General features: G+C 44.8%; 1 protein-coding gene across 1 annotated transcript in view; it reads right to left on the bottom strand.

Moving 5' to 3' along the window:
• SLC71A1 (solute carrier family 71 member 1) overlaps window positions 1-24035 on the bottom strand; it is a 332367-nt gene that overhangs the window by 8293 nt on the left and 300039 nt on the right. Inside the window, exon 11 of the mRNA XM_085601886.1 lies at window positions 8773-8936. Within this exon, the coding sequence (XP_085458012.1) occupies window positions 8773-8936 (164 nt within the window). The remainder of the gene's footprint in view (window positions 1-8772; window positions 8937-24035) is intronic.

The following is a 24035-nucleotide window of genomic DNA, read 5'->3' as shown; positions in this document are numbered from 1 at the left end:
TTGGGCTCGAAGTAAACAGTTATTGGCTCCTTAATAGCAGCAGAGTCTACCAGGTTGCACAAGAGCTGGGGGGTATACGTGCCAACTTTGGGGGCTCCGTGTATAGGCCTTACGTGGGGTCCATGTGAGTTCACCATGGTCGGAGATGGAGATATCCGATAGCTGGGCTTAACTGAGGCCCCTCAGAAGAGTGTGTAAGGATTATTTAGTCCATGCAGGAGTAAGACAGGTGTACGTGTGAGTAGAATGAGTAATCTTTCGCATCTGCATGCAAGTAGTGCCATGTGTCGACTTGGCCTGCTTCTGCAAGCTAACTCCGGAGTTGCCCAGACATGGATCCCGGGCCCTGGAAGCGTGTTGTGCTCCTATCTATTCAGAAGCCTTGACTAGGTTGAAGTCCCTTCCCACTATGAGGTCCCATCTGACAGTGGCCAGCTGATCTTTGAGCACCCTTCGTAGGAATGTGTCTTGCGCTTGATTCGGGACATACAGGTTGAAGAGCGTCAAGACGGGTTTCACCCTTTAAAATGTCAGGGTCAAAAACCACCCTCCTACGTCTCTGGAAACCTTTAGCAGCTTGAATTATAATCACTTCTTGAAGAGGATGGCAAGCTCCGATGTTTTAGAATTGGTGTATGCCCAGTGTTGGCAAGAGTATCGGGGTGGGCCATGGAGTGACAGTCTTGCCTAAGCAGGTGCGTCTCCTGCAGGAAAATAATATCACAGTCTTGCTGGAAGAGGTAGTGCCATATTTGTTTTCGCTTGCTAGGGGAATTGAGTCCTCTGACATTCAGAGACAGAAGCTTAAAATTGGTCAGGAACCCCATGGCCTACAGAAGATTTGCAGTGCAGTATAGGAGCAGCACGGTCCCCATCGAGACTGGCACCAGGGCCCCGGGGGCATTTGCTTAATCTCTTCCTGTGTGTCTGCACCTCTTTCCCTGTTTCAGCTGCAGGAGAAAAACCCTGCTGGTGCCAGAAGGCAGTACACAATGAGATTAGTTAACAGTACTCTGTAGGAAGAAAGAATCTCTATAGCACATGACTACTTGATGAGTGTCCCGGTGCTTGGAAAGTGGGTAGAAAATTCCAAGCTTGCGCGGCGCGAAAAGAAAAAGAGGAGCCCCCTTTCCTTGAGCGTTTGAATCAAGGGACTAGTATCTGAAGAGCCTTAGAGGAGCGAAGTGCTCTTGCCAGACGATAGACCACAGCCTCTCTTAGGTACTGGGAGCCCGACCCGTAAAAAGGAACGACGGGCCAGTATCAGAGACTTAAACATAATTCCCTTAATCGGCAGCAAGTGGAGCTAGCTATGCTAGACAGGTGGAGATAAAAGCATGACAATGTAGTTTAGATAAGAAGTGGGCATCTGCATTCTGGACAACTTGTAGATGTTCAAGGAGACAATCCAGGAGGCCTCAGTGACTAGCACTGGTGTAGTCCAACCTAGACGTAAGATAGGAATGAATCACCGTTCCTTTGGCCCAAAGGACTGCAGATAAATACATTTCTTATGTGCCCTCATGATCACGAAACAAGATCCCACCTCCGCCGATAGCGGAGATTGAAAAGAAAGACTAATCAAATTTAACTCCCAGATTCCTGGCCACCTCAGCAGGGGGAACAGGTGGAGGCAGTACAACTGGCCGACAGTTATCCCACCAATAGTTAGAGGCTGAGCGAAACATAAGGACTTCTGTTTTATACGGATTACATTGCAGATTATTGGCCCACATGCAACTCATTACTGCTCCCACACAGGCTGAAAAAGATTCTTTGTGTAGCCAAAGAGCTGTTGTCATATGAAAGGAGAAGCAGAGTATCATCTGCATAGGAAATTCTCTTAATAAGTGGTATTACTACAGATTTTGAAGAACTGTGCATGCAAGACTGATGTAATCTAACTTCTGCCTGATTTTATAAGATCTCTGTAGATTGAGCTTTAGCACTGCTGTATAAGCCTATATTGATCTATTTCTTCAGTCGAAAGCCTATGAATCGGAGACTAGTATAACTTAGTTTTTCATCCTGCCCCCTTCTCAGTTTTTACATCCTAGAAATCTATCTAAAAGATGCAGGATGAAAAGTCAAGAAATAGTTTTTTTTTTTTTTAGGATAAACACTTTGGACTATATAAGGATTGTGAAATTGCATACCCAGATTTGAGTCTGCATTCGTATAGCACTTTAGCCAATTTTAGACAAATTGTGCCATCATTTTCTGACGTTGTCTTGGTTTTTGTGACTGCAGACATTTTTAAGGCAAGTAATGCTTGCCTGGCACACATAAAAGTATTTATAATGTGTCAATAATGCCCTATTAGTTTCTCTGTTTGAAGTCCATTTAAGTAAAAATTGTGCTTTAAAATGAACCAGTTGGTCTCTTTTTTCCAAACTTTTCTCAGGGGAGACCCTTACCCTATGAACACTCCGGGAGAAAGTCAGGCTTGTTTGCTACACTTGCTCACACAGTCCAACTTTAGACAAAGATTTACACCCCCGCCAGTTTCAAATTTCACCAGTTGCCACTACACCTTTTCACCAAAAATGATCATCTTTGGCAGACAGATTTTTTTAAACCTTAATCTATGAAAACTGTGGTAACAGACCATATGTAAAACTAAGTTGACAAGTCAGCCACAATTTCTTCTGTAGCATATGCACAATTCGACTAGGTGCCGCCCCCCCCTCCCCAAAGTCTTTCTGCTGGCCATTCCCTCATCACGTTTGACAAAAAAGGGTTTAGTTGGGGCCACTGTAGGACAAAGTACCCCACTGTTCTGTTTGAAATCAATACCCAACATTTCATATAAATCTTTGGTAAGTTCATCCCTCTGCCTGGACATCAGTGTGTGGTTTGAGAAGGGGCACTCATTCCACTATTTCTAATTGGTCTGTTTCTAGTATGAGTTAGTAAAACTAAGGCCCAGTCCACTAGATTGAAGTCTGCATGATGAGCATTATCAAGCATAGTACGATTAGAAATGTGCAAATTTGTTGCTATAAAACAAATGAAACTATTGAACAAGTTACTTACCTTCGGTAATAATATATATATGTGAGAAACATAGGTTAGTTATAGATTCCTTACCTTAGAATTACCCCCAGGCGTCAGACTGGATCCGGAACGTTTTTCATCAGCAGTACCCCTGCGTGTCGGAAGGTGGCGTTGGTCGACTCTGCGTTCATCATCGGTGCCGTGGTCGCCGGGATGACGTCACGGTAGCTACATAGACGTCGCCCTTGCGCACTGTCAGTTCTGTACACGATTTTCCACACCAGAAGCACAGAGACATGCAAGACACTGACCACTGGTGCACAAAACTAGGGCCGTGACAGGATGTCCTTAACCATAGAAGTCAGTTCGCAGAACGGGGAGGATGGGTGGGGGGCTAAGGAATCTATAACTAACCTACGTTTCTTACAGTTATATCGTTACCGAAGGTAAGTAACTTGTTCATCTGAAAGCAACAGTTAGTTATAGATTCCTTACCTTAGAATAGATACCCCAACAATACCAACCCGGGAGGTGGGTCTGCAAACTATGTTCACACCAGAAAGACCTGGAGAACAGAACGCCCAAAGTAGGAGTCTCTCCAGACTTGGCTGTCCAGGCAGTAATGTTTAGTAAACGTGTGCAACGATGCCCACGTCGCTGCCCGACAGATGTCATTTAGGGGACTCCTCGTCCCAAAGAAGTGGTAGCGGCCGTCGCCCTGGTGGAATGGGCTCGTAGTCCCACTGGAGGCTCCTTCTTTGCCAAAGAATAGCAGGCTTTGATGCACAGAACGACCCACCTGGAGATGTCCCGACCTTTCTTAGAGCCCACGTAACCAACAAAGAGCTGGTCGTCCACCCGGAATTGTTTGGTGCATTTCAAGTAGAAGGAAAGCGCACGTTTTGGATCCAGATGGTGGAGCTTCTCTTCCTCTTTTGAAGGATGCGGAGGCGGAAAGAAGGTGGGCAAAGTGATGGTTTGGCCAATGTGAAAAGTAGTAACTACTTTTGGAAGAAAGGAAGGTCTAGTTCATAGGATGACCTTGTCCGGATGGACAGCCAGAAAGGGAGGCTTGGAAGAAAGAGCTTGTAGCTCACTCGCCCTGCATGCAGAGGTGATGGCCACCAGAGAGGCAGTTTTCAAAGTGAGAAGCCTGAGAGGACAGTTATGTAGTGGCTCAAAGGGAGCGCACATAAGATAGTTAAGAACCATGTTCAAATCCCACTGGGTCATTACGAAGGGGACAGGAGGAAAAAGATGAGTAATGTCCTTATGGAATCTATTTACAACAGGGGACTTGAAAAGAGAAGGCTGATCAGGAAGCCTGAGGAAGGCTGAAATGGCTGAAAAGTAGCCCTTTAGAGTGCCCAGAGCAGAGCCCTGCTGGACCAAAGAAAGAAGGAACAAGAGAATCCCAGAAAGAGGGTCGGAAAGGGGATACACAGACTTTGCTGTGCACCATGCCACAAATGTATTCTATCAGCAGGCGTATACAGTCTTAGTGGAGGGGCACCTGGCTGCCAAGATAACATCGCAGACTTCGGGAGGCAGGTCAAAAGACATCAACTGCCGCTGCTCAATCTCCACGCACGGAGGTGGAGGCTGGACAGGTTCGGATGGACGACCTTCCCCAGCTGCTGCAACAGAAGATCCTCCCGAAGAGGCAGTCGGATCGGAGGCCCGATGGCCATGTTGAGCATCTCGGGATACCAGACTCTTCTCGCCGAATCCGGAGCCACAAGAATTACTTGGGCCCAATCGCGCTTGGTCTTCTTCAGCACTCTGGGCAGACGTGATATAGGCGGAAAGGAGTACATCAGACCGCAACTACACTCGCGACGAAAAGCGTCGCCTAGCGAGTGCCGCCTTGGAAATTCCAACGTGCAGAACTGCTGACATTGCGTGTTCTCTTCGGTGGCGAATAGATCTAACCAAGGCTCTCCCCACTGCTGAAAGAGACCTTGCACCACCTCCAAGAGAAGACGCCATTCGGGATCCATCATGCACCTGAGGCGGAGTTTGTCCGCCCTGGCGTTCAGGGAACCTGCCATGTGTTGAACCACCAGGGATATGCCCTGATGTTCCAGCCATGTCCAGAGGCGGAGGTCCTCCTGACATAGGGTCCATGATACCACCCGCCTTGTTTGTTGCATTATCACATGGCGGTGGTGTTGTCTGAACACCTGCACTACTCTTCCCCGGACAGAGGGAAGGCATGCTTTGAGTGCAAGACGAATCGCCCGTTGCTCCAGAAGGTTGATGTGGAGCCTGGACTCCGCCGGAGACCAGAGGCCTCTGATCTTCGCCTCCCCCATGTGGCCAACCCATCCCCGAAGTGATGCATCGGTCACCACTGTGAACTCTGGTAGGGGAAGGGAGAGAGATCAGTCCCGGACCCAATCCTGGTTTGTGAGCCACCACTGCAATTGGTTTGCAGTGCCCTCCGAGATCTGGATGCAATCGGACAGATTGCCCTGATGTTGTGCCCACAGAAACTTCAGGTCCCACTGCAGAGCCCGCATATGTCATCTGGCATGGTCAACCAGCAGGATAGAGGAGGCCATCAGACCCAGCAGCCTGAGGGTCATCCTGACTGAAACCCGGGATAGAGGCTGAAAGATCTTAATCATAGCCCGAATATCCCGGACTCGCTGTTCGGGAGGATAAACCAGAAATTGCGTCGTATCCAGAACCGCTCCGGTGAAGAGGAGCTTCTGAAAGGGGGTCAGATGTGACTTCGGCAATTTGGAGAACCCCAGCGAATGCAAGAGGGCGGCCGTAGTCTGGAGGTGGGAGACGACAGCATGGGGTGAGTGAGCCCGCCTATAACAGCCAGTCGTGGAGGTAGGGGAAGACTGGAACACCTGATCTGCGCAGATGAGCTGCGACCACCACCATCACTTTCGAGAAACACCCGAGGGGCGCTGATAAGGCCAAAGGGGAGTACGGTAAACTGAAAGTGCTTGTGGTCTACCGTGAACCGCAGGTAACGTTAGTGGGCCGGCAGGACGGGGATGTGAAAGTAAGCGTCCTGCAAGTCCAACCCTACCATCCAGTCTCCAGGGTCGAGGGCACACAAGACCTGAGCGAGCCTTAACATCTTGAACTTCTCCTATCGGAGGAAGCGGTTGACGTTCCTGAGATCCAAGATAGGACGCAGGCCTTTGTGCTTCTTGGGCACCAGAAAGTAGTGGGAATAGCAACCATGACCTACTTTTGGGGCAAGACCGTGCTCGATGGCACCCTTGGCCAAGAGTGCCGAAAATTCCTATTGGAGAAGTGCCAGGTGATCTTCCGACATGCGATGGTACTGAGGTGGCATGGATGGAGGGGTAGTCGTAAAGGAGAGGGAGTAGCCCCTTCAGACTATTTGCGAAACCCACCCGTCCGACGTGATGGTGCGCCAGTGGGGGAGGTGATGGCAGATCCTGCTGCCCACTGGCGTTTGGTGGCCCTGAAAGGTCAGACTAGGAGGGTTTGGAGGCTGCTGCAGAGGGGGCTGTGGTGGACTGGCCTGCCTGCTGGCCCCCAGAACCACAGCGGTGGTTCCCACGTCCTCGGCCACGCTGGGGCTGAACAGCCTGCGCCGGCGTGTGGCTCTGGGCGGGACATAGCCGGGCACCCCTTCCGTAGCCACGAAAGGGGCGAAAGGCAGACTGCGCACGGCGGGTGGTTGAGAGGCCCAAGGACCTGGCCGTAGCCTGCGAGCCCTTAAAGCGCCATAGCGCGTTGTCTGCCTTGTCGCCGAAAAGGCGACGGGCATCAAAGGGCATGTCCATAAGGGTGGATTGGACAACCCCGGAAAAACCAGTAGAACGCAACCAGGCGTAACATCGTAGGGCTACTGACGTGGAACGTGTCCTACAAAGTGCATCCGCGGTATCCAGCCCACATCGGATGGTAAACTTCGCTGCGTCTCTTCCCTCGGCCACTGCACAGGAGAGCACGGCCCAGGCCCCCTCTGGGCACTGAGGCAGCACCTGCGCTACCATATCCCGAAGAGAGTTGGTGTAATGGCCCAATAGACATGCGGTGTTTAGCGACAAAAACCCAAGCTGACGGAAGAAAACATTTTCTTCCCAGGGTGGTCTAGCTTTTTGGATTCCCTATCTGGTGGTGCATTAGGGAATGCGCCTAAAGCAGTGGAGGCTTGGACCACCAAGATCTCAGGGGTGGGGTGTTGGGAGAGGAAAGTGGGGTCGCCCGGAGCCAGGTGGTGGCGTTGGGCAATCATCCTGCCCACAGGAGCCCCTGAGTTGGGCCTGGACCAGGTGCCCAAAAGGATGTCCGTGAGGGCTTCATTAAACGGCAGCAGGGGCTCAGAGGAGCTCGCCACCTGTTGAAGGACCTCTGTCAGGATGTTAGTCCGGTCTGCCACCGTAGGTAGCTCAAGGTGGAGAGCCTCGGCTGCCCTGCGCAACACCACTGCGTATGACGACGCTCCCTCCTCTGTAGCCACGGTAGGAGGAGACAACATGCCAAGGTCTGGTGCGGTATCCAGACCACTGGCTTGTCCCAGTTCCTCTCTCCAGTCCTGTTCATACACCAACTGGTCAGTTAAAGGGTCCCCAGATCCCTCCCAGTCCTCCTCACCCTCCTCTGGCTGCCAATCTGGTCCCAAAGAGCCGAGGGAGGGTCACCACGCGCATCCCTCGTTGCGTCGGCCGACAGACAGGGAGAAGTCAAAGAGCGATGATGCTTCTTCAACTTCTTTTTGCGCTTCGACTTACCCTGAGTGCGAAGACTTAGAGAAAGAATGGTGTTAGCTCCGCGACCGGTCCCTCAACCTCCTACACGACCGGGACCTTGAGCGGCACGGAGTCGACTGCCGGGCCTCGAGTAGCCTTCGGGACTGCTCCCACAAAGACTTCGGGGCCATGGTCCAGCAGTCGACCATGACTTGGGGTAGTGGTCATGCTCCAGGCAGTAGAGGCACACGCGGAGCGGATCAGTCACCGACATCAGTCGGTCACAGGAATCGCAAGCCTTAAGGCCGGGCATCCCTGGTGTACCAGGAGTCGATGGACTTAAAAAACAACTAAGTCGACAAAAGTCGAGAAAAAGTTCAGTCAAAAAATTACTGGGGGTACAGCTATCTCTAGATCTGCGCTTGCTGGTGTGGAAAAAGAAAGAACTGATGCGCGCGAGGGCGGTGTCTATGTAGCTACTGCAACGTCATCCCGGCGACCACGAAGCAGACAACGAACGCGGAGTCGACCGACGCCAACTTCCGATGCTCAGGGGGACTGTTGACGAAAAACTTTCCTGAAGCCTGATGGGTAATTCTAAGGTAAGGAATCTATAACTAACTGTTTCCTTCAGATTGTGTATTTTGTTGACTGTGTCCAGAGTCTCAACACTAAAATGGTTCATTAGATACAACATAGCAGCCCACAGAGAAATTATAACTAAATCAATGAAGAATGATTTTTTGGGTGTGAGATCAAATCCAAAATGCCCCCATTTGAAACAGTATATAGATATAAGACTTATTTTTATTTGTTTCATCAAGAGTCTATGGTAATTGAAAGGTGAGAAGACAGTGTGAGATTATATCCCATAGTGTTCAGCATAATAACAAAGCAAGCATGAAACACCTTAAACGCCAAAGTGTGCATTTACTGGTCCAAATTCTGAGCAAAGTATGTGCACTCGATATTTATACATAAAGATATACAAAAGCAATTTTCATATCAGATCTTTAAAAACAAAAAGCGTAAAACTAATGTTCAACATTTAAATCTTGCATAAATATTCAAACCAAAATGAGAATACCTGTTGAGAATGATGTTGTGCGACTCTATTTTCTCCAGGTTCATTTTCAGTTATTGTTGGCTCTGTTAGTTCCACATGAAAAATATAGAATATAAATCCGTAGAGTGCTGGCCCCAAGCCATTACACAGCCCTCGAATGCCAGTTATCATTCCCTGCCCAACACCTGAAAAAGGAGGAATCAACATATTAACTGCTATAATTCAGAAACAGAAAAAAATGTATGTAACATATGGTATCTGGGTTAGAAACAAAAACTGAAGGTTATACTAAAAACGCTTATCAAAGGCTCCAGCACCATGTGACTCTGGGCAATAGCTTGCTTAATCTTCCCGACGGCCCCCAGTGCCTAGAGACCCTTGAGGGTGATTGTTCGCGCTTTACAAATGCGGATTATTATTATTATTATACTAGATAACCTGAAAAATGCTGTGCAAGTTTTCATGTGCTTAGTAAGGCATTGTACTCATCACCTTATGTAGGAAGCTGGCTCTGTATATGACATCAGTAGGTGGTTATACCGTGCATAGAGTTCAGGGGTTCCACAAAAGTGTACAGAACTTAATGAAAACCCAAAGTGCTCTATTACTGGTAGTGTGGGCGATCAGCCTTAGGCCTAACAGAGGAATGTAAGACATTTATTGCACACACATGATCAATAATGGACACATGACTCAACAAGCATTTGCAATGCAATCGGTCTCACCTTTGGGACCTTATATGTATTTAGCTATGCAGGACATTAGCCTGGGTGCTGAAACATCCACTGTCTTTAACATGGAGGAAAAGTAAGCACCAAACTGGTGACACATCTGGAATGCAAACACATGGAGAGAAATATTGCCTTTCAGCAGGAAATGGTATAGTCCAAAGCTCTGTTTTTAATATAAAATCAGGGCCTTCGGTGGTCATATCACTGACAATATAAGATTTGAAAAAATATTATTGTCTACGGGTGCTCGTGGAAGACCATTTATATGGACTGGAAGTTGCAAGAAAAATTTAAAAAAGAAAGTCCCTCAGCAGAAAGCAATTCTGGTATTTTATTGACCTCTACTGGTCGTTTTCTATCAAGACAGTTAAATAGAGGCAGCTGAAGAGAAAAAAAGCCTCCAAGCGGAAGCAGACAAGTCCTAGGACTGATCTCCAGAGCCCACAAAGTACATACACATATAAGTATATACAAGAGGTCTTGAATGCTCGACCTAATGATGCACACCAAGGACCTACTGTGATTCTCAAAAACAGCCAGTAGGGGGTATCGGCGTAGTTGTTTTAGCACTGAAATAAAGACATTTTCCCAGGAAAATTGACTTTAAGAGAATATGCTGAGAAAAATGCTGCTGTCCTTTAAAATCTAGTTTTCAATCTAAATCTTTAAAAGTAGCTAATAAAAATATCAAAAATGTGTTCTATAAGATCTTACCCAGTGTTCCAAATGTCCTCAAAATTTCAGGAAGGGCTTCCTGGAGACCAGGCTGCATTTTGTGTAATCAACAGTTATCCCCACATACCTGAGGCCCACAACCAAAAGTCTACTTAATACGGGTTTGCTTTCTGGAAAACACATTCTCTCTCTTGGACCCACCAAACTTTACAAAGCACAGTAAAAAAACATTACACAATGAATGTGGACCATCTTCTCCTAGGAGGTGAGCAGCACAACTGTTTCTCTGATGTCCAGAGTAACTTTCCAATTGCAGGAATTCAAGGCAAAATATGACAACTTTTCATAGTCTTTCAGTGGGAAAACTGGAGCATCTTCAATTTTCTGTTCCAGATAACACTGTCTTGATAGAATTGACATTGGATTACAAATCCCTTTGTCTCTAGTAACTCCTCCCAAACCCAACAAGGTCCAGCTTTCACAGGATCAGAGTTAGATCACATGTCTCGTGGGGGCATCTGCTCCGAACCCATGTGGTAAGAGGCCCTACTTCTATTGAAGAAGACAAGCGCCATGAGTCTCATCTGTCAGGTAACTATCAATGAACAGCTTTGTTCAGAGAAGGTTTTCATCAGTGTAATTTGGTTTCCTCGTTTCCTGGAGGGGGTGGTGTAAATGACTGCAATTAACTGTAACTTAGATGAGACTCTGCCACAGGCAAGGCTGACCAGCACAAACTAGTCAATTAAGGACAGATTTTTGACAACTTTATCACGTCAGCAGCATTTAAGATGAAAATTCTCAAACTAATAGTTTTGTTTCTTAATTATTCACATATACTGCACAATTGACTTTGACTCATAGTTTTAGGTTTCTTAACTAGTTGTATTTACTGCAAGATTGGCTTTTTAACCGGTCTTCAAACTCGAGTTAGCTAAAATAGGTTTTAGTATAAGGTGCAGTTTAAAAGGCTGTAGCCTGGCTGCAGTTTCTTACTTGTAACAATACAAAAAAGCTCATATTACTTCTTGTTATATTTAAGTGTGGTCACAACTAACAATTCAGATTTAAGCTCTATGAAGATGGACCTAACTTTGCAGGCACAAATACAGCTGACTTGCGTGATGTTAAATCTGGTATTAGAAATGTAAAAACTGGTTATTGCGGTGTGCCTTAGAAATCAGTGTAGAACACCATAGTGCTTTGAAGTATTCATTTAGCATCAGCTTAGGAAATACAGGACCACACAATCTACAAAGCCAACAGCAGCGCTCAACTGCTCATACCCCAAGATTCCATGACTTATGTCCCTTGACACATTCTGGAACCTCCTACACCTGGTCTTGCATACATCAATAGCTTAACCATAACACTGGTTATGTTCTATTTCTAGCATTCAGGCCTAGCCTGGAGGACTATATGTCTGTCCTTGCGCTCATGTCACAGAGTATTTTTCAAATGTGTCAGAAAAACTTCCCTTGCAGGCTCCCATTTGGAATTTGACATTTAAGCAGCCGAGCCATGTGTGCGCGCATTTTACCATCTACCTATAGAAATGTCAAACTCGCCAATTGAGTATTAAAATGGTTTCCATGTTTTAGGAAATGGCACACACAGTGGAGAGGTATTGTTTTGTGACTGAAATCCGGACGCAAAGCATGAATGTTTTACCAGCTACAAGCATGTTGTGGTAAGCCATTTCCAAACAGGACGGAGCCCCCAAGGGATCCCTTCCTTTTACACAATGGTGAAAAAATATTTTTGAGAGTTGGTAGTGGTCCTTAGACTACTGCCTACTCTTAAATAATGTCAGCTATATATTGATTGCTGCATTTTGAAAAGAACATTCCTTTAATTAGAAGCAGTGACTATAGTTTGAGTTGAGTATTGTAGGAAAATGACGCTCCAAAGAAATCTACACAAAACATTAGCAAATTCAAAACGAATGCAGTGCTAATGAGGTAGGGAGAACCACCTTATTCCTTAACATTTGGTCATAGACAAAATAAAAATGCACAAATCAACCTCCAGCACATGCTTAAAGTATGTATTCAAATGACATCAATTTAAACAAACAGTTGTCTTCTTATTTTACGTTCTTTATTGATTCTTTTATCCAGTGATCTGGCAAATTATATCATTTTCTAGCCAACACGTGTTTCGTCGCCTTAATGGGAAGCAATCCCGCAACTTTTTCAGGGCTAATCTTCTCCTTCAAAATTCCTTATCTCCGGTTTTAATCCCAACCTGAAAGTCACCCACAATTGTTTGTTCCAAAACCAGTGTTATGCAAATTGCATCCGAATTGTTCTTCTCAATAGGGTGCTCCAATTATGGAGACTGCTTGTCCCCGTACCCAATCCGCCAAGTCAGTCAGCGAGTACTCTGCGTACTCTCTGACTGAAAATAACGAAGAGGACTTGATGTGATGTCAAAATATTTGTTCTTGAATGGACACCAGGCAACTGAGTTGAGTATTACTGGAGTTAGCAGCACCAAAGACGATGCAGAATGGTTTTGTCCCAGCAAATGTTCAAGTTCTCCCGAATTAACTAATCAAGTCTCCAATTACAGGAGATACAGTATGGAAATCTGAACTGTACAAAGGAAAGATTCCCAACCAAAACCAAGATAATATGAATAACTTAAGGTTGTATGTCAGAATATTGGCATACGAATTAAACCAATTATGCACAAGATAAATAGGATTGGTGGAGTTTTTTTGTTTTTAAAGTATTGCCTTTCTGACATTTTAACCTAGCTGTAGTGCCACTTTGGCCTTTATTTTGTTTTTCCAAGAAATGATAGATAGATATTTAAATATAGGTGTATGTATAGAAGAGCTTATGCCTGGTACTTAAACTTCATTAAGTGTTGTGTGCATGTATATAAATACATGTATCTGTATGCAAGCATTTCGGTAGATATTTAGATATGTGGGTATGTCTTGACACATGAACAAGTCAATTTTAATAATTTCAGTTGTTTGGTAAAAGAAATGTAAAAGGTTATGTTATATGAATTTCTAAAGCGCACCGGTTACTGGGGGTATTCTGGCGCGGATTGCTACCTCTAAGAGTTCAAACTTTATCCCATCCCTCCTCTCGGACACATCCCAAACCTTTCTGACTACTATTAACTCCCAAACACAAGAAGACGGGCAAAGCGCTTAAACTTTTCAGGCACTCGCCCCCAGGCACTATTAGAACTGGGTTGAATCCTTCATTGTTCTTATGCTCACTTCGCCTCCACAGTTCAGACACAGCCATATGCAAATCAGTCTTGATCCTGTTCCTCATAGGAACAGTCCAGGCCAAGCTGCCAAGCCAGGTCTTCCCTGAACCGGAAACAAACATCCTGGGACCAGTTTCAGGGTAACACCCCTCATCAACCAGGCTAGCTTGAATCCAGTGGCAAAATAAACAAGGGACCCACGTCTGGGCATACACTGCCAATTTAGGGAGAATAAAGCAAACACAATAAGATGGACGGATCGCTGAAACTTTTCAGACACTCACCCCCAGTCACTATTAGATCTAGGTTGAATCCATCATTGTTCTTTTGCTCCCTTCACTACCCCAGTTCAGACCCAGCCATATGTAAATCAGTCTTGCCTCTGTTCCTCATGGGAACAGTCTAGCCTGTACTGCCAAGCCAGGTCTTTCATGGACCAGAAACAAGCATCCTGGGACCGGTTTTGGGGTACACCCCTCATCAGCAAGGCTGGCTTGACTCCAGTGGCAAAGTGAGCAGGGGAGCCAAGTCTGGTAATACCCTGCCAACTTAGGGCGAACAATGCAAACACAATAGGATGATGGACAGAGCACAACCTTTTCACACACTCACCCCTATCACTATTCACTATTAGATCTGGTTGAATCCATCATCGCTCTTTTGCTCACTTTGCCACCCCAGTTTGGACCCAGACAGATTTAACCCAGATCTAATAGTGACTGGGGGTGAGGGTCTCAAACGTTTCTGCTCTCCGTCCATCAGCTTATTGTGTCCTTTTAAATGTTCAAGAGGCTGTGAAAGAGGGATTGGTAAGATTGAGTATTAAAAAATCATTGTATCTGTTGAAGTCACTGAATAGCTGGTCCGAATGGCAGAGGCGACATCAGGCTGTTTTTCTCCCTCAGGGTGCTCAATCATAGCAGTCCTTGTGGATAAATGTCCTCGTCCAAACCTGATTCTGGTGTTTTCAACTGTAGCAGATGCAGGGTTGTTTGCCACCTTAGACCTGGCATCTGCATACTATTAAATAAAATTGTAAGTGAACTTGCCCAATGAGTTGTTCTACGTTTCTCAGGATTCTATTTGGGCTTGTCTTCACAGTGTCTGTTTTTCAGAGAGTTATGCATAATCTGATTAATGATCAAATAGGAGTAAGGTGACTTTCTGATCTATCAGAAGACATGGGATGAAGACAACAACAAAGTGCACTAGGTGATGGAGCAGTTTGCGAGAGCTGGCTTCATTTTAAAGGTGGACAAATGTAGGTTTAGACAGGAACAGATCACCTATCAGGGTCGCACAATTTCTTACAAGGGTGTAACGTGCAAAAAGGAACTTGTGGATAGCATAGCCAACCAAGAAATTACACAGTAACAGATGTGCAACATATCTGAAAGTTAACTTTTTAAAAAAGCAATGACAGCAGTGCTCCGCGTCACAGCGTTTTTTTTTTTTTTTTAAACTTTCAGCCATTTCACAGCAGCTGAAATCTTTTTTAAAGCCCTAGGATGCCGCCATCATGGACCACATATTAGCTCATTTATTTTCTTTACGTTAGCCATGTTGCTGTGCAATGTAGTTAAAAATCTTTGACAAAAACAATAGATATCACATAGGAGAGAACAATTGGATATACCAATGCTTATTAAATAAAAATGAGGATGCTGAAGAGAGCTATTCCCTGCCATTACCCCTTCTCCACTAAAATGTCACAAGCTGTAAATGATTTAGTTAAATTGGGTGGCTGGTAATAACCATTCCACGTACAGTTGCAGGCATATTTGGGTTACACAGTTTGCTCTTCTGAAAACAAATAATGTAACATAAAGAAAGAGCGTGGTTTAGAAAAACTTGTGTAATGTGAAGGGCTCAAATACCTTCGGTCGGATCAAGTTTACGCTATATAAAAATGCTAACAAGTGAGCACTGGTCAGACAGCATTTAAAATAAATCAATCTGTACGCGATCCATGCTCCACAAAAAGAAAAAGATGTGACGCCCAGCACGTACTGCCAAATTTAAAGGCAGCAAAGAAGCGTGGTAATGATGCCAATGAATAATAAGCAATGGGTGGTTTTATTTTCTTTACGCGATAGATCATCACTAAGTGAAAGCGCATGCACTCTGCCTGCAGGCAATGCCTAAAAACAATAGCATAGGCAAAAAAATATTTAATTATCCCATATTACCATAGTAGTCCCTGGCACAGAACAACTTTGTGTCTGGGTGTGCTCTTTGTGAAAAGGCAACATGCCGTAACTCACAGTGAAAATAACCAATGACTGATGGTGGTTGACCCACTGTGCAATGATGGATAGCGCAGTGGGTTGAATAAAAATGTGAATGACACAACAGACTATTGGATGAAGTCTGGCTGAAAACCCCTATAACTATGTTATACACAAATGTTAATTAAAATAAAAAGGTCTAGGCTAACAGACCTAGAATCAATCTAGTATTGGCTGCTAGTTTCTTTCATTTGCTAATGCTTGTTTTGAAATGTTTCCGTGTATCTTTATTACAAATATATACAATTTAAATGTTAGATAGATCGATATGGTTGCACAGACCGATATCTAATTAGAGAAGGTTGCATACAAAGAGAAGGTTACATAGATTGATAGATTAGGATGGTTGCTCAGATGTGAGTCCCGTGCTCTCCATACCACTGGAATCAAGCTATCCTGGCTGAAGAGGGGTGAAACCCCGAAACCGGTCCTAGTATGCTTGTTTCCAGTTCAGGGAGGACCTGGCCTGGCAGTTTGGGCTGGACTGTTCCCATGGGGCACAGGGTTAAGACTGATTTGCATATGGCTGGGTCCAAACTGGAATGGCATGGTGAGCAAAAAAACGATGGATTTAGGCCCAGATCTCTGTACTGGGGTGAATGTATGACATTGTTCTACATTCTGTCCATCAACAGTTCTTTTTGCATAGGAAGGTTGCCTAGACAGACATAAAAAATGATAGATAGACAGAGAGGATATATAGGCAAACTTCTTTACAAGTAGAACTGTAACCTACAGTTAAATTACATACCAGTATGACATACAGGAGTGTAGTTCAGTTCAGTTCAAAAATGCTTTATTCGGCTTGTATATACAACCATATAGCAGACATAAAATATAAAACATACAGCAATCATACAATGAAACTATTAAAAGTCAAAATGTATAGACCAATTGCATGGGTATGTACAGGGCATGTTAACTACAATACAGTCCCCATAAAAGAACCAATTCATAATAAGATATTCGGTATAAATACCGGTGAAGAGGGTTCTAATAAACTCGATAATTTTACATATCCTAGTTGCTAAAGTGCCAAGTAATGCGCAAAATATGCAATATAAAGTGCAATTCCCATATCGGGACATATACAGGGCATTGCAAGAGAAACCTCTACGATGCACAATAAAGTGACAAGTGCAACTTGCTAAAATCCGAGAAAATTAGATAACAATGGATTTTCTGGCGCTCATACATTTTAGGATATAAGTAGCTACATAAAAACATATATCTGCGCTTTCCAAGTTAAACATTAGCTGCATTGCATTCCTGGTAGACCATACATTGTATTTTAAAAAGATAGGCTTTAAAAAATATCTTCTTAAAAACGTATAAAATTTACAAAACAGCATAAAATGACAACTCTGTTTGGATGAGTCGTCACAGGGGCATCGAGTATTACTGTGCTGCCTAATGATGGGGAAGGACACAAGATGGTGTACTATACCAAGCCTTAGGCGAGTAAGAACGAAACGGTGAGATCTTCTTGTGACTTCTGTTAAGTATAGCTGGAGACCTGCACTCATGTTATTTTCACAATAAAAAACAGTGGTACATTGTTTGGCGCAGACAAGATCTCTAGATTGTCTTGTATGGCATAAAAAAAGACACCTTAAGTTCTAATTTAGATATACTGGCAGCTTCCTCCGGCATTAAAAAAGGATCCAAATTAAAAAGGAGCTTATACCAGTGGTGAATATGTCTGAGCCAGGGTATATACAAGCAATGGTCCAGCCTTAAACAGTCTCTTGTTACTTTTTGGGTGAATATGGTTTAGGTTTTAGACCAGATGGATCGCCATAAAGCCAATGGACGAAGAGCTACAAGATCTTTGATGTAATCTAGACCCACCTCTCTATGGATTAGCTCTGTAGAGGCTGATGCGGGGGCACTCAAAAGACGCCTCAGGAATGAGTTTGTCAAGTTGGATACGACTACCACAAAGGGTATTGTGACCCCACACGCCAGCCCCATACAAAGCGGATGATAAACATCTGGCTTTATAAATCGAAATCATATCCCTTATTCTACTATTCCCTAGCTTAGAAGCAAATCTAAATACGCCATTAGTATTCTTTGCCATTTTGAGACAGACATTTTCACATTCGTTATCCCATCTCCCATCACCAGAGAATGTGACACCAAGATAACAAAAGTTATTAACAGATTGAATTTTTGCCTCATCCAGGAAAAAAGTCCTTTTAACCCCTTTCTTCTTCCCACAAGTCATAACATATGTTTTTTCTTCATTGATTAGCAGTTTCCTGCTGTCAATAAACCTCAGGAAACTGCCAATTAAGCGTTGGAGGCCGATTTGGGTACGTGACAGGAGGACGGCATCATCCGCATATAGCAGTATTGGAATGGGATCGCCATCTACTCGGGGGGCATCCGCAGGAACCTGTCTAAGGGTTGTGTCGATTTGATTAACAAATAAAGAAAAAAGCAAAGGAGCCAAAACACATCCCTGCCTGATGCCTCTAGTCACTCTGAAAAAAGGAGTACATTCCCTATCGGACCCAAAACGCACTTTACAAGAAAGCCTTTCATATAATCTGGCCAGGAAATGTACAATATCTTTTGGAGCACCCATCTCCAAGAGTATGGGCCATACAATAGAATGTTCGACCAGATCAAAAGCGCTGCTAAGATCAGCGAAACATAAAAACAAGTTCCCTTTTTTGACCGTAACATATTTGTTTATGATAAGGTCGAGGTTCAAAGCACTGCTCCATCGTACCTATTCCCCTCCTGAACCCATACTGGACTGGGGATAAAATGGTATTTTCCTCTGCCCATATCTCCAGTCTGTTAAGAAGGATTCTGCTCAGAATTTTAATTGATGAGATATGACGATAGTTCCGTGCCTCGGACCTGGATCCCTTTTTAAATAAGGGGACAATAATAGATTGTCCCCAGGTCAAAGGAAGGTTGCCTTCTGTAGCAGCATTAAAAATGCGGGTTAAAATTGGTGCCCATAAATTCATCTCCTGTTTGTACAAGTCCACAGGGACACCGCCCGGGGCTTTACCCCCTCTACTTTTTAACAGCCCCAAATAGACCTCATCCAATCTAATGGATAAAGGTGACGATAGCCATTCAGAGTTGTGATTTGCTAAAAAGTCTAAAACCAACCTATCTGGATTAAAAATATTAGTGAAATGGTCAATCCATGCGTTGCAGTTTACATGTGACGTTAATTCAGGAATGGTATCATTCTTAAGGAAAGGGCAGTTAATTGTCTACCAAAATAATCCATTGTTATTTGTGTTAGCAGCTAAATTGAGTTTGTGCCATAACTCCTCCTGTATTTCTTTTTTCCGGGCTTCCAAAGAGTTCTTATAAGTATGACGTTCAGCTTTGACAAGAGTGTTATCTCTAGGTTTAGTGGCCAGGGCAGTTTTTAATTTCGACAGGGCCTGTATACAATTCTTGTCAAACCAGCCAACTGAACTGGTTTTCAGTGGCCTGCTCCTGCCTGTCAATAAGCCTTCAATAACGATATTAATTTTATAAAATTTAGAGAGCAGTATGGCGGGTACTATCTCGCTACTTAGGCAGTAGTCAATTTCTGTTAAACATTTAGTTATAACTTCTCCCAGGAGATTAACAGAATTAACATTGGCCCACTTAAATCTTACCCCATTTGGTCTCTCTGCAACTATATCTCTGACAAGACTAATGGGGTCTGAATGTACGTTTCCCCACGTCAATAATGTTAGAGATACTGTTATGATCGCTTACTGCTTGCTCTATTATCCATAGATCGGAGTACGCAGTATTGCAGGAGACAAGAATGTGGTCAATGTTAGAGTGGGTACCCCTACCTTTGAAAGTTGGGCATTTAATATTGCCCTTTTTCCGGGAGCAATCAAGTAGTTCTAGGTCCAATTTGGCTATCAAATTATTGAGTGCGATTCCATAATCGTCGTGGGGGAAGTGGATATGTAGAAGACTAGCATTATCGTCTCTTTCCCCCAAGAAGCCACATGTCCTTTGGTTTGCATATGGACAAGCCTGTATATTAAAATCTCCGACCCTTAAAAGAATCGGTTGGTTCCTAGAACAGGCCAGCATCTTATCAATCTCTCTCCCTATTTCACGCACAATGGGACCCCTACGTGCATCAAAGGTATTATTGTAATAATTAATAATAATTAAATCCTTGCCAGTGGCGTGCTCCAAACGTAATAACTGAGCGTAAGGAGCCACCTCGTAATAAGTACTAGGCTTAAACTTAATTAGCTTAGTTGCTATTAGAGTTAGGAGGCCACCTTTCGCCCTTCCAACTGCCGAGTTCACTGCCAATACCCAGTGTGATGTATAACCTTCCACATATATAGGTTCTTTATACCAGGTTTCTTGGAGACATATAATGTCAAACCCTTGTGCAATAAAATCATTCCAAAAAGGGGTATTTAACTTTCCACTAAGGCCAGCTATATTCCAGGTCATGATATTAAGTCCTGCCTCTGGTAATATAGCATTATTTGGTGTTGTTCGGCTAGTTGTTAGTTTGACAACACCTTCCTCAGAGATATTTTGTTCTTCAACTAATGTCCTCGAGGGTACTGCAGTTGACATCACCACATATGATTTACTAGATATGGCGCTCGGTTTAACCCCCGATAATACTTTCCAATTAGTGGTATGACTATTTTGGGCATCATTTGCCCTCAAAGAGATGGATGTATTATCGGGTATACTGCAGCCTAGGGAGAGCAGGGAATTACTTGATGTCACTCCTCTGCCCCTCAGTCAGTCAACAGACTCTAGACTACTAAACCGATTTTGCAAAAGAATAGGGTCTAGGGGAAAGGGGGGTCTAAGCCAACGCCCTTGTGGTAGGCCCCTCCCATTCCTATGCACAATTTTCCATCCATCCGATTTTGTGGCAAAATGGCCAGGAGGATAGAAATAAGTCAAAGGAAGGGCATTAATAGATACACCTATTTTAGAATCATTCCAATTGCAAATATAATCAACTATATTTGGGTCATCAAAGTTGATTAAAATACAATCCCCCCTTATGTTTTTCGCCAAATGGCCTACCCATGACACCCTCCTAACCATGAGTATCTTACAGGCTTTGTGCGATGGAAGTAGTCTGTTTTTATTGAGCCAGTGCACAACCCTGTTTCTCAGAGTTATGGGGGATTCAACCTCATGTTTACCCAATACGGGAACCCCTGTTAGGATAACAACAAACGGGGCAACTTCAGGAGGTAAATTTGGAATATTTTCTCCCCTAGGTATCTCGGATCCAAAAGGCCTAGCATCATGTTTATGTTGAAGTACATTACATTGGGCAGATTGCTCGCAGTCGGGCACAACTATAGACTTATTAATTACAGTTAAGTCCTGGTGGGTTGGGGACAGTATTGGCAGGTTTTGGGAAGCAGCCAATACAGTTTCTGCTCTAATGCTGTCTAGCGGTTTAGGAACCCCAGATTGATCGATGTTGCTTCTAGAATCAGTATAACCCCGGAGCCCTTGTTCGATCCTAGATAAGTGATGTTCAATCTTATATATTCTGTCCTCTATGGGACGGAGGAGAGATCTAATAACGTCATAAATGTTACAGATCGGGGGACATTCCCTCGTCCCTAACTATGGCATTTGTCCCCCCGCTTGCATCCTGACGTGCCATTTTAGCAGGTGATGGAGGGGCTAAAGGTGCATCTTTATTTACAGGTGCAGTCGTGGGGGGCTGCTCCAAATGGGCATTAAACATTCTGGGATTTCTCTGACGATTCACAGGCTTTGTTTTTTTACTGCCTTTCTTGACCTTCCCACCATTTGTGGGGATACGTCCTGGTTTGTTTTTAGGGACAGCCCCAGGATGCCTGTCACGCAGTTGTCTAGTGCATGGCTCTAAGATTATGTTATGTGTAGGTGGTAATGGGCAAGGTGAGCTCAATAATGAATCAGAGACCATGGACTGTTCACCCATTGATACAGCAACTATTCCACTCGGTAACAAGTCCAAAGTCGAAATGTCAATGTCAGGGCATGGGGTGTCAAGACTATTAGTAGTTTGTTGGACAGGGGTACAAACATTAGCAATGTGGCCCATCGAGGACCTCCTGGCCGCCGCGAAGTCCTGCGATACGCGGCGTTCCAGCAGCGTAATTTCCTGGTCGATTACACAGTTGACCTTAGTGATAAATTGGTCCATAGTTCCATTAAATTTGGCGTTAGACGCTTTCCCTTTCGTATCTTTAGATGGCATGGTGATAGCAAAAGGTCACGATAGCAAATTATGGCGCTATGGGCTTCACAGGTCAATCCAGAGTATACAGGAAGTATAAGGCCAATAAACCGTTTAGTTACCACACTATATCCTTATCACAACACTCTCCAACATACAGGACGTTATGAACAGTATGAACGATACATGAAGGCTTAAGCTAGGAATACGACCTTAGGGGGGTAGCCCAGTCCAGACTGCTCCTGTCAGTGACGGGCAAGGACGGGCCCGCCATTGGCCCGGGCGAGCCCGTGCGCGTTCCGCGCAGCGGGAGGCGCTCTTCGCGTTTATGGGCTTTGGCGCCCGTTTATGACGCTCTCCATGCGCCTCGTGGTCGCGGTCGCCCCTGGGTAGTGTAGTTACTGTTGGCAGGCAAGCCGTTCCCCTCACGGCGCTGGCAAGATGCGGAACATGAAAGGCCCACAGTGGGAATAGAAATCACCAGCCGTTCCTCTCACGGCGTGACCAGTATTTGACTCAGGTAAGGCGCGTCCCGCGCAGCGGGAGGCGCTCTTCGCGTTTATGGGCTTTGGCGCCCGTTGATGACGCTCTCCGTGCGCCTCGTGGTCGCCCCTGGGTAGTGTAGTTACTGTTGGCAGGCAAGCCGTTCCTCTCACGGCGCTGGCAAGATGCGGAACATGAAAGGCCCACAGCGGGAATAGAAATCACCAGCCGTTCCCCTCACGGCGTGACCAGTATTTGACTCAGGTAAGGCGTATCCCGCGCAGCGGGAGGCGCTCTTCGCGTTTATGGCCTTTGGCGCCCGTTGATGACGCTCTCCGTGCGCCTCGTGGTCGCGGTCGCCCCTGGGTAGTGTAGTTACTGTTGGCAGGCAAGCCGTTCCACTCACGGCGCTGGCAAGATGCGGAACATGAAAGGCCCACAGCGGGAATAGAAATCACCAGCTGTTACCCTCACGGCGTGACCAGTATTTGACTCAGGTAAGGCGAGTGTAGTTATAAATGGCCTTCATTATGTGCATACTAAAAAGAGGATAATTTTATAATGAACGTTTTCAAATGGGCACATTTTGGTACAGTGTGAAATAGCACCAATCCGATAGTGACCACTCCAAAAGGAATTGACAACCGCATTAACAGGAGAAGACCGGAACTTATAAAACTAGAAAATGCCCTGTGCTCACATCAAAAGATAACTTATCACATCAGGCTCTAAACACTAAAATAATACAATAAAAATTAAAACAGTGGCACTGCAGGAAAAAAAGAATGAATGAGCTAATCAAAAGATGGGGCGGGCTATCTTGCTTGAGGTGGTTTGAGCTGGTGGAGACTTTAGATGCAGGCCTAGAACGTGTACATGAGTTAGAGGGAGTAGGAGGTTCTGAGGAGAGGAACTTCTGAGCAGGCCTCGTCTAACATTGGATGCCACAGCACGTTTTCAAAGCCTATGCAAACTATGAGACTTTGAAATCTACAAGGGAAGATAGTGTACATTATAGAACCATCCAAGGGCTTTGGCAAAGTTTACTAGGTGATTAGATATACTTCATTGACAGAGTGTGTTCAAACATAGTTGACATATCAGAGTCCTAATATCTGTGAATTTGAAACATAACGGAGAGAGGGACTGCTTACCTTCCTAGGCGTCACTTGAGCATTAGTGGATACATTGTGCCACCACAACTTGAAATAACAAGTAGCAGGAAATCAGATGGAAAGATGTGATTGCTCCTGGCATACTACTGGTGGTCGGGCTACCTTAGAGGGCAGGGGTGACATGTTTTGGTCCTCTTCACACTCATACTGTTCCTGGGAATCAACTTACTGAGCGAAAGTACCTATAAATTGTGACTGTCCCTACACCAGAGCCTTAATGTGGAACTTCTTATAGGTAAGTCAGTCCCCAAGGGAAACGGTATGTCACAGAGGGACGGAACTCATGTCTATGCAGATGAAGACCGTGACGATTGTACAGTACCTACATTTTTTTACAGAACTTAGATTTTAAAACTATGCCTTACAGGCTATCCCAGGATCCCAACTAACAATATGACAAGCTCAGGAAAAGCCAATAAGCCTAGTGCATGCTGATGCATTCTGCATTAGCACATTAGAGAGAGACACATGGCTGGGAGGCAGCACA

Source organism: Triturus cristatus, chromosome 4_2, assembly GCF_964204655.1.
Source record: "Triturus cristatus chromosome 4_2, aTriCri1.1, whole genome shotgun sequence".
Classification (NCBI taxonomy): Eukaryota; Metazoa; Chordata; class Amphibia; order Caudata; family Salamandridae; genus Triturus; species Triturus cristatus.
The sequence above is the reverse complement of the archived record's forward strand: the minus strand, read 5'-3'. Positions and strand labels throughout refer to the sequence as shown.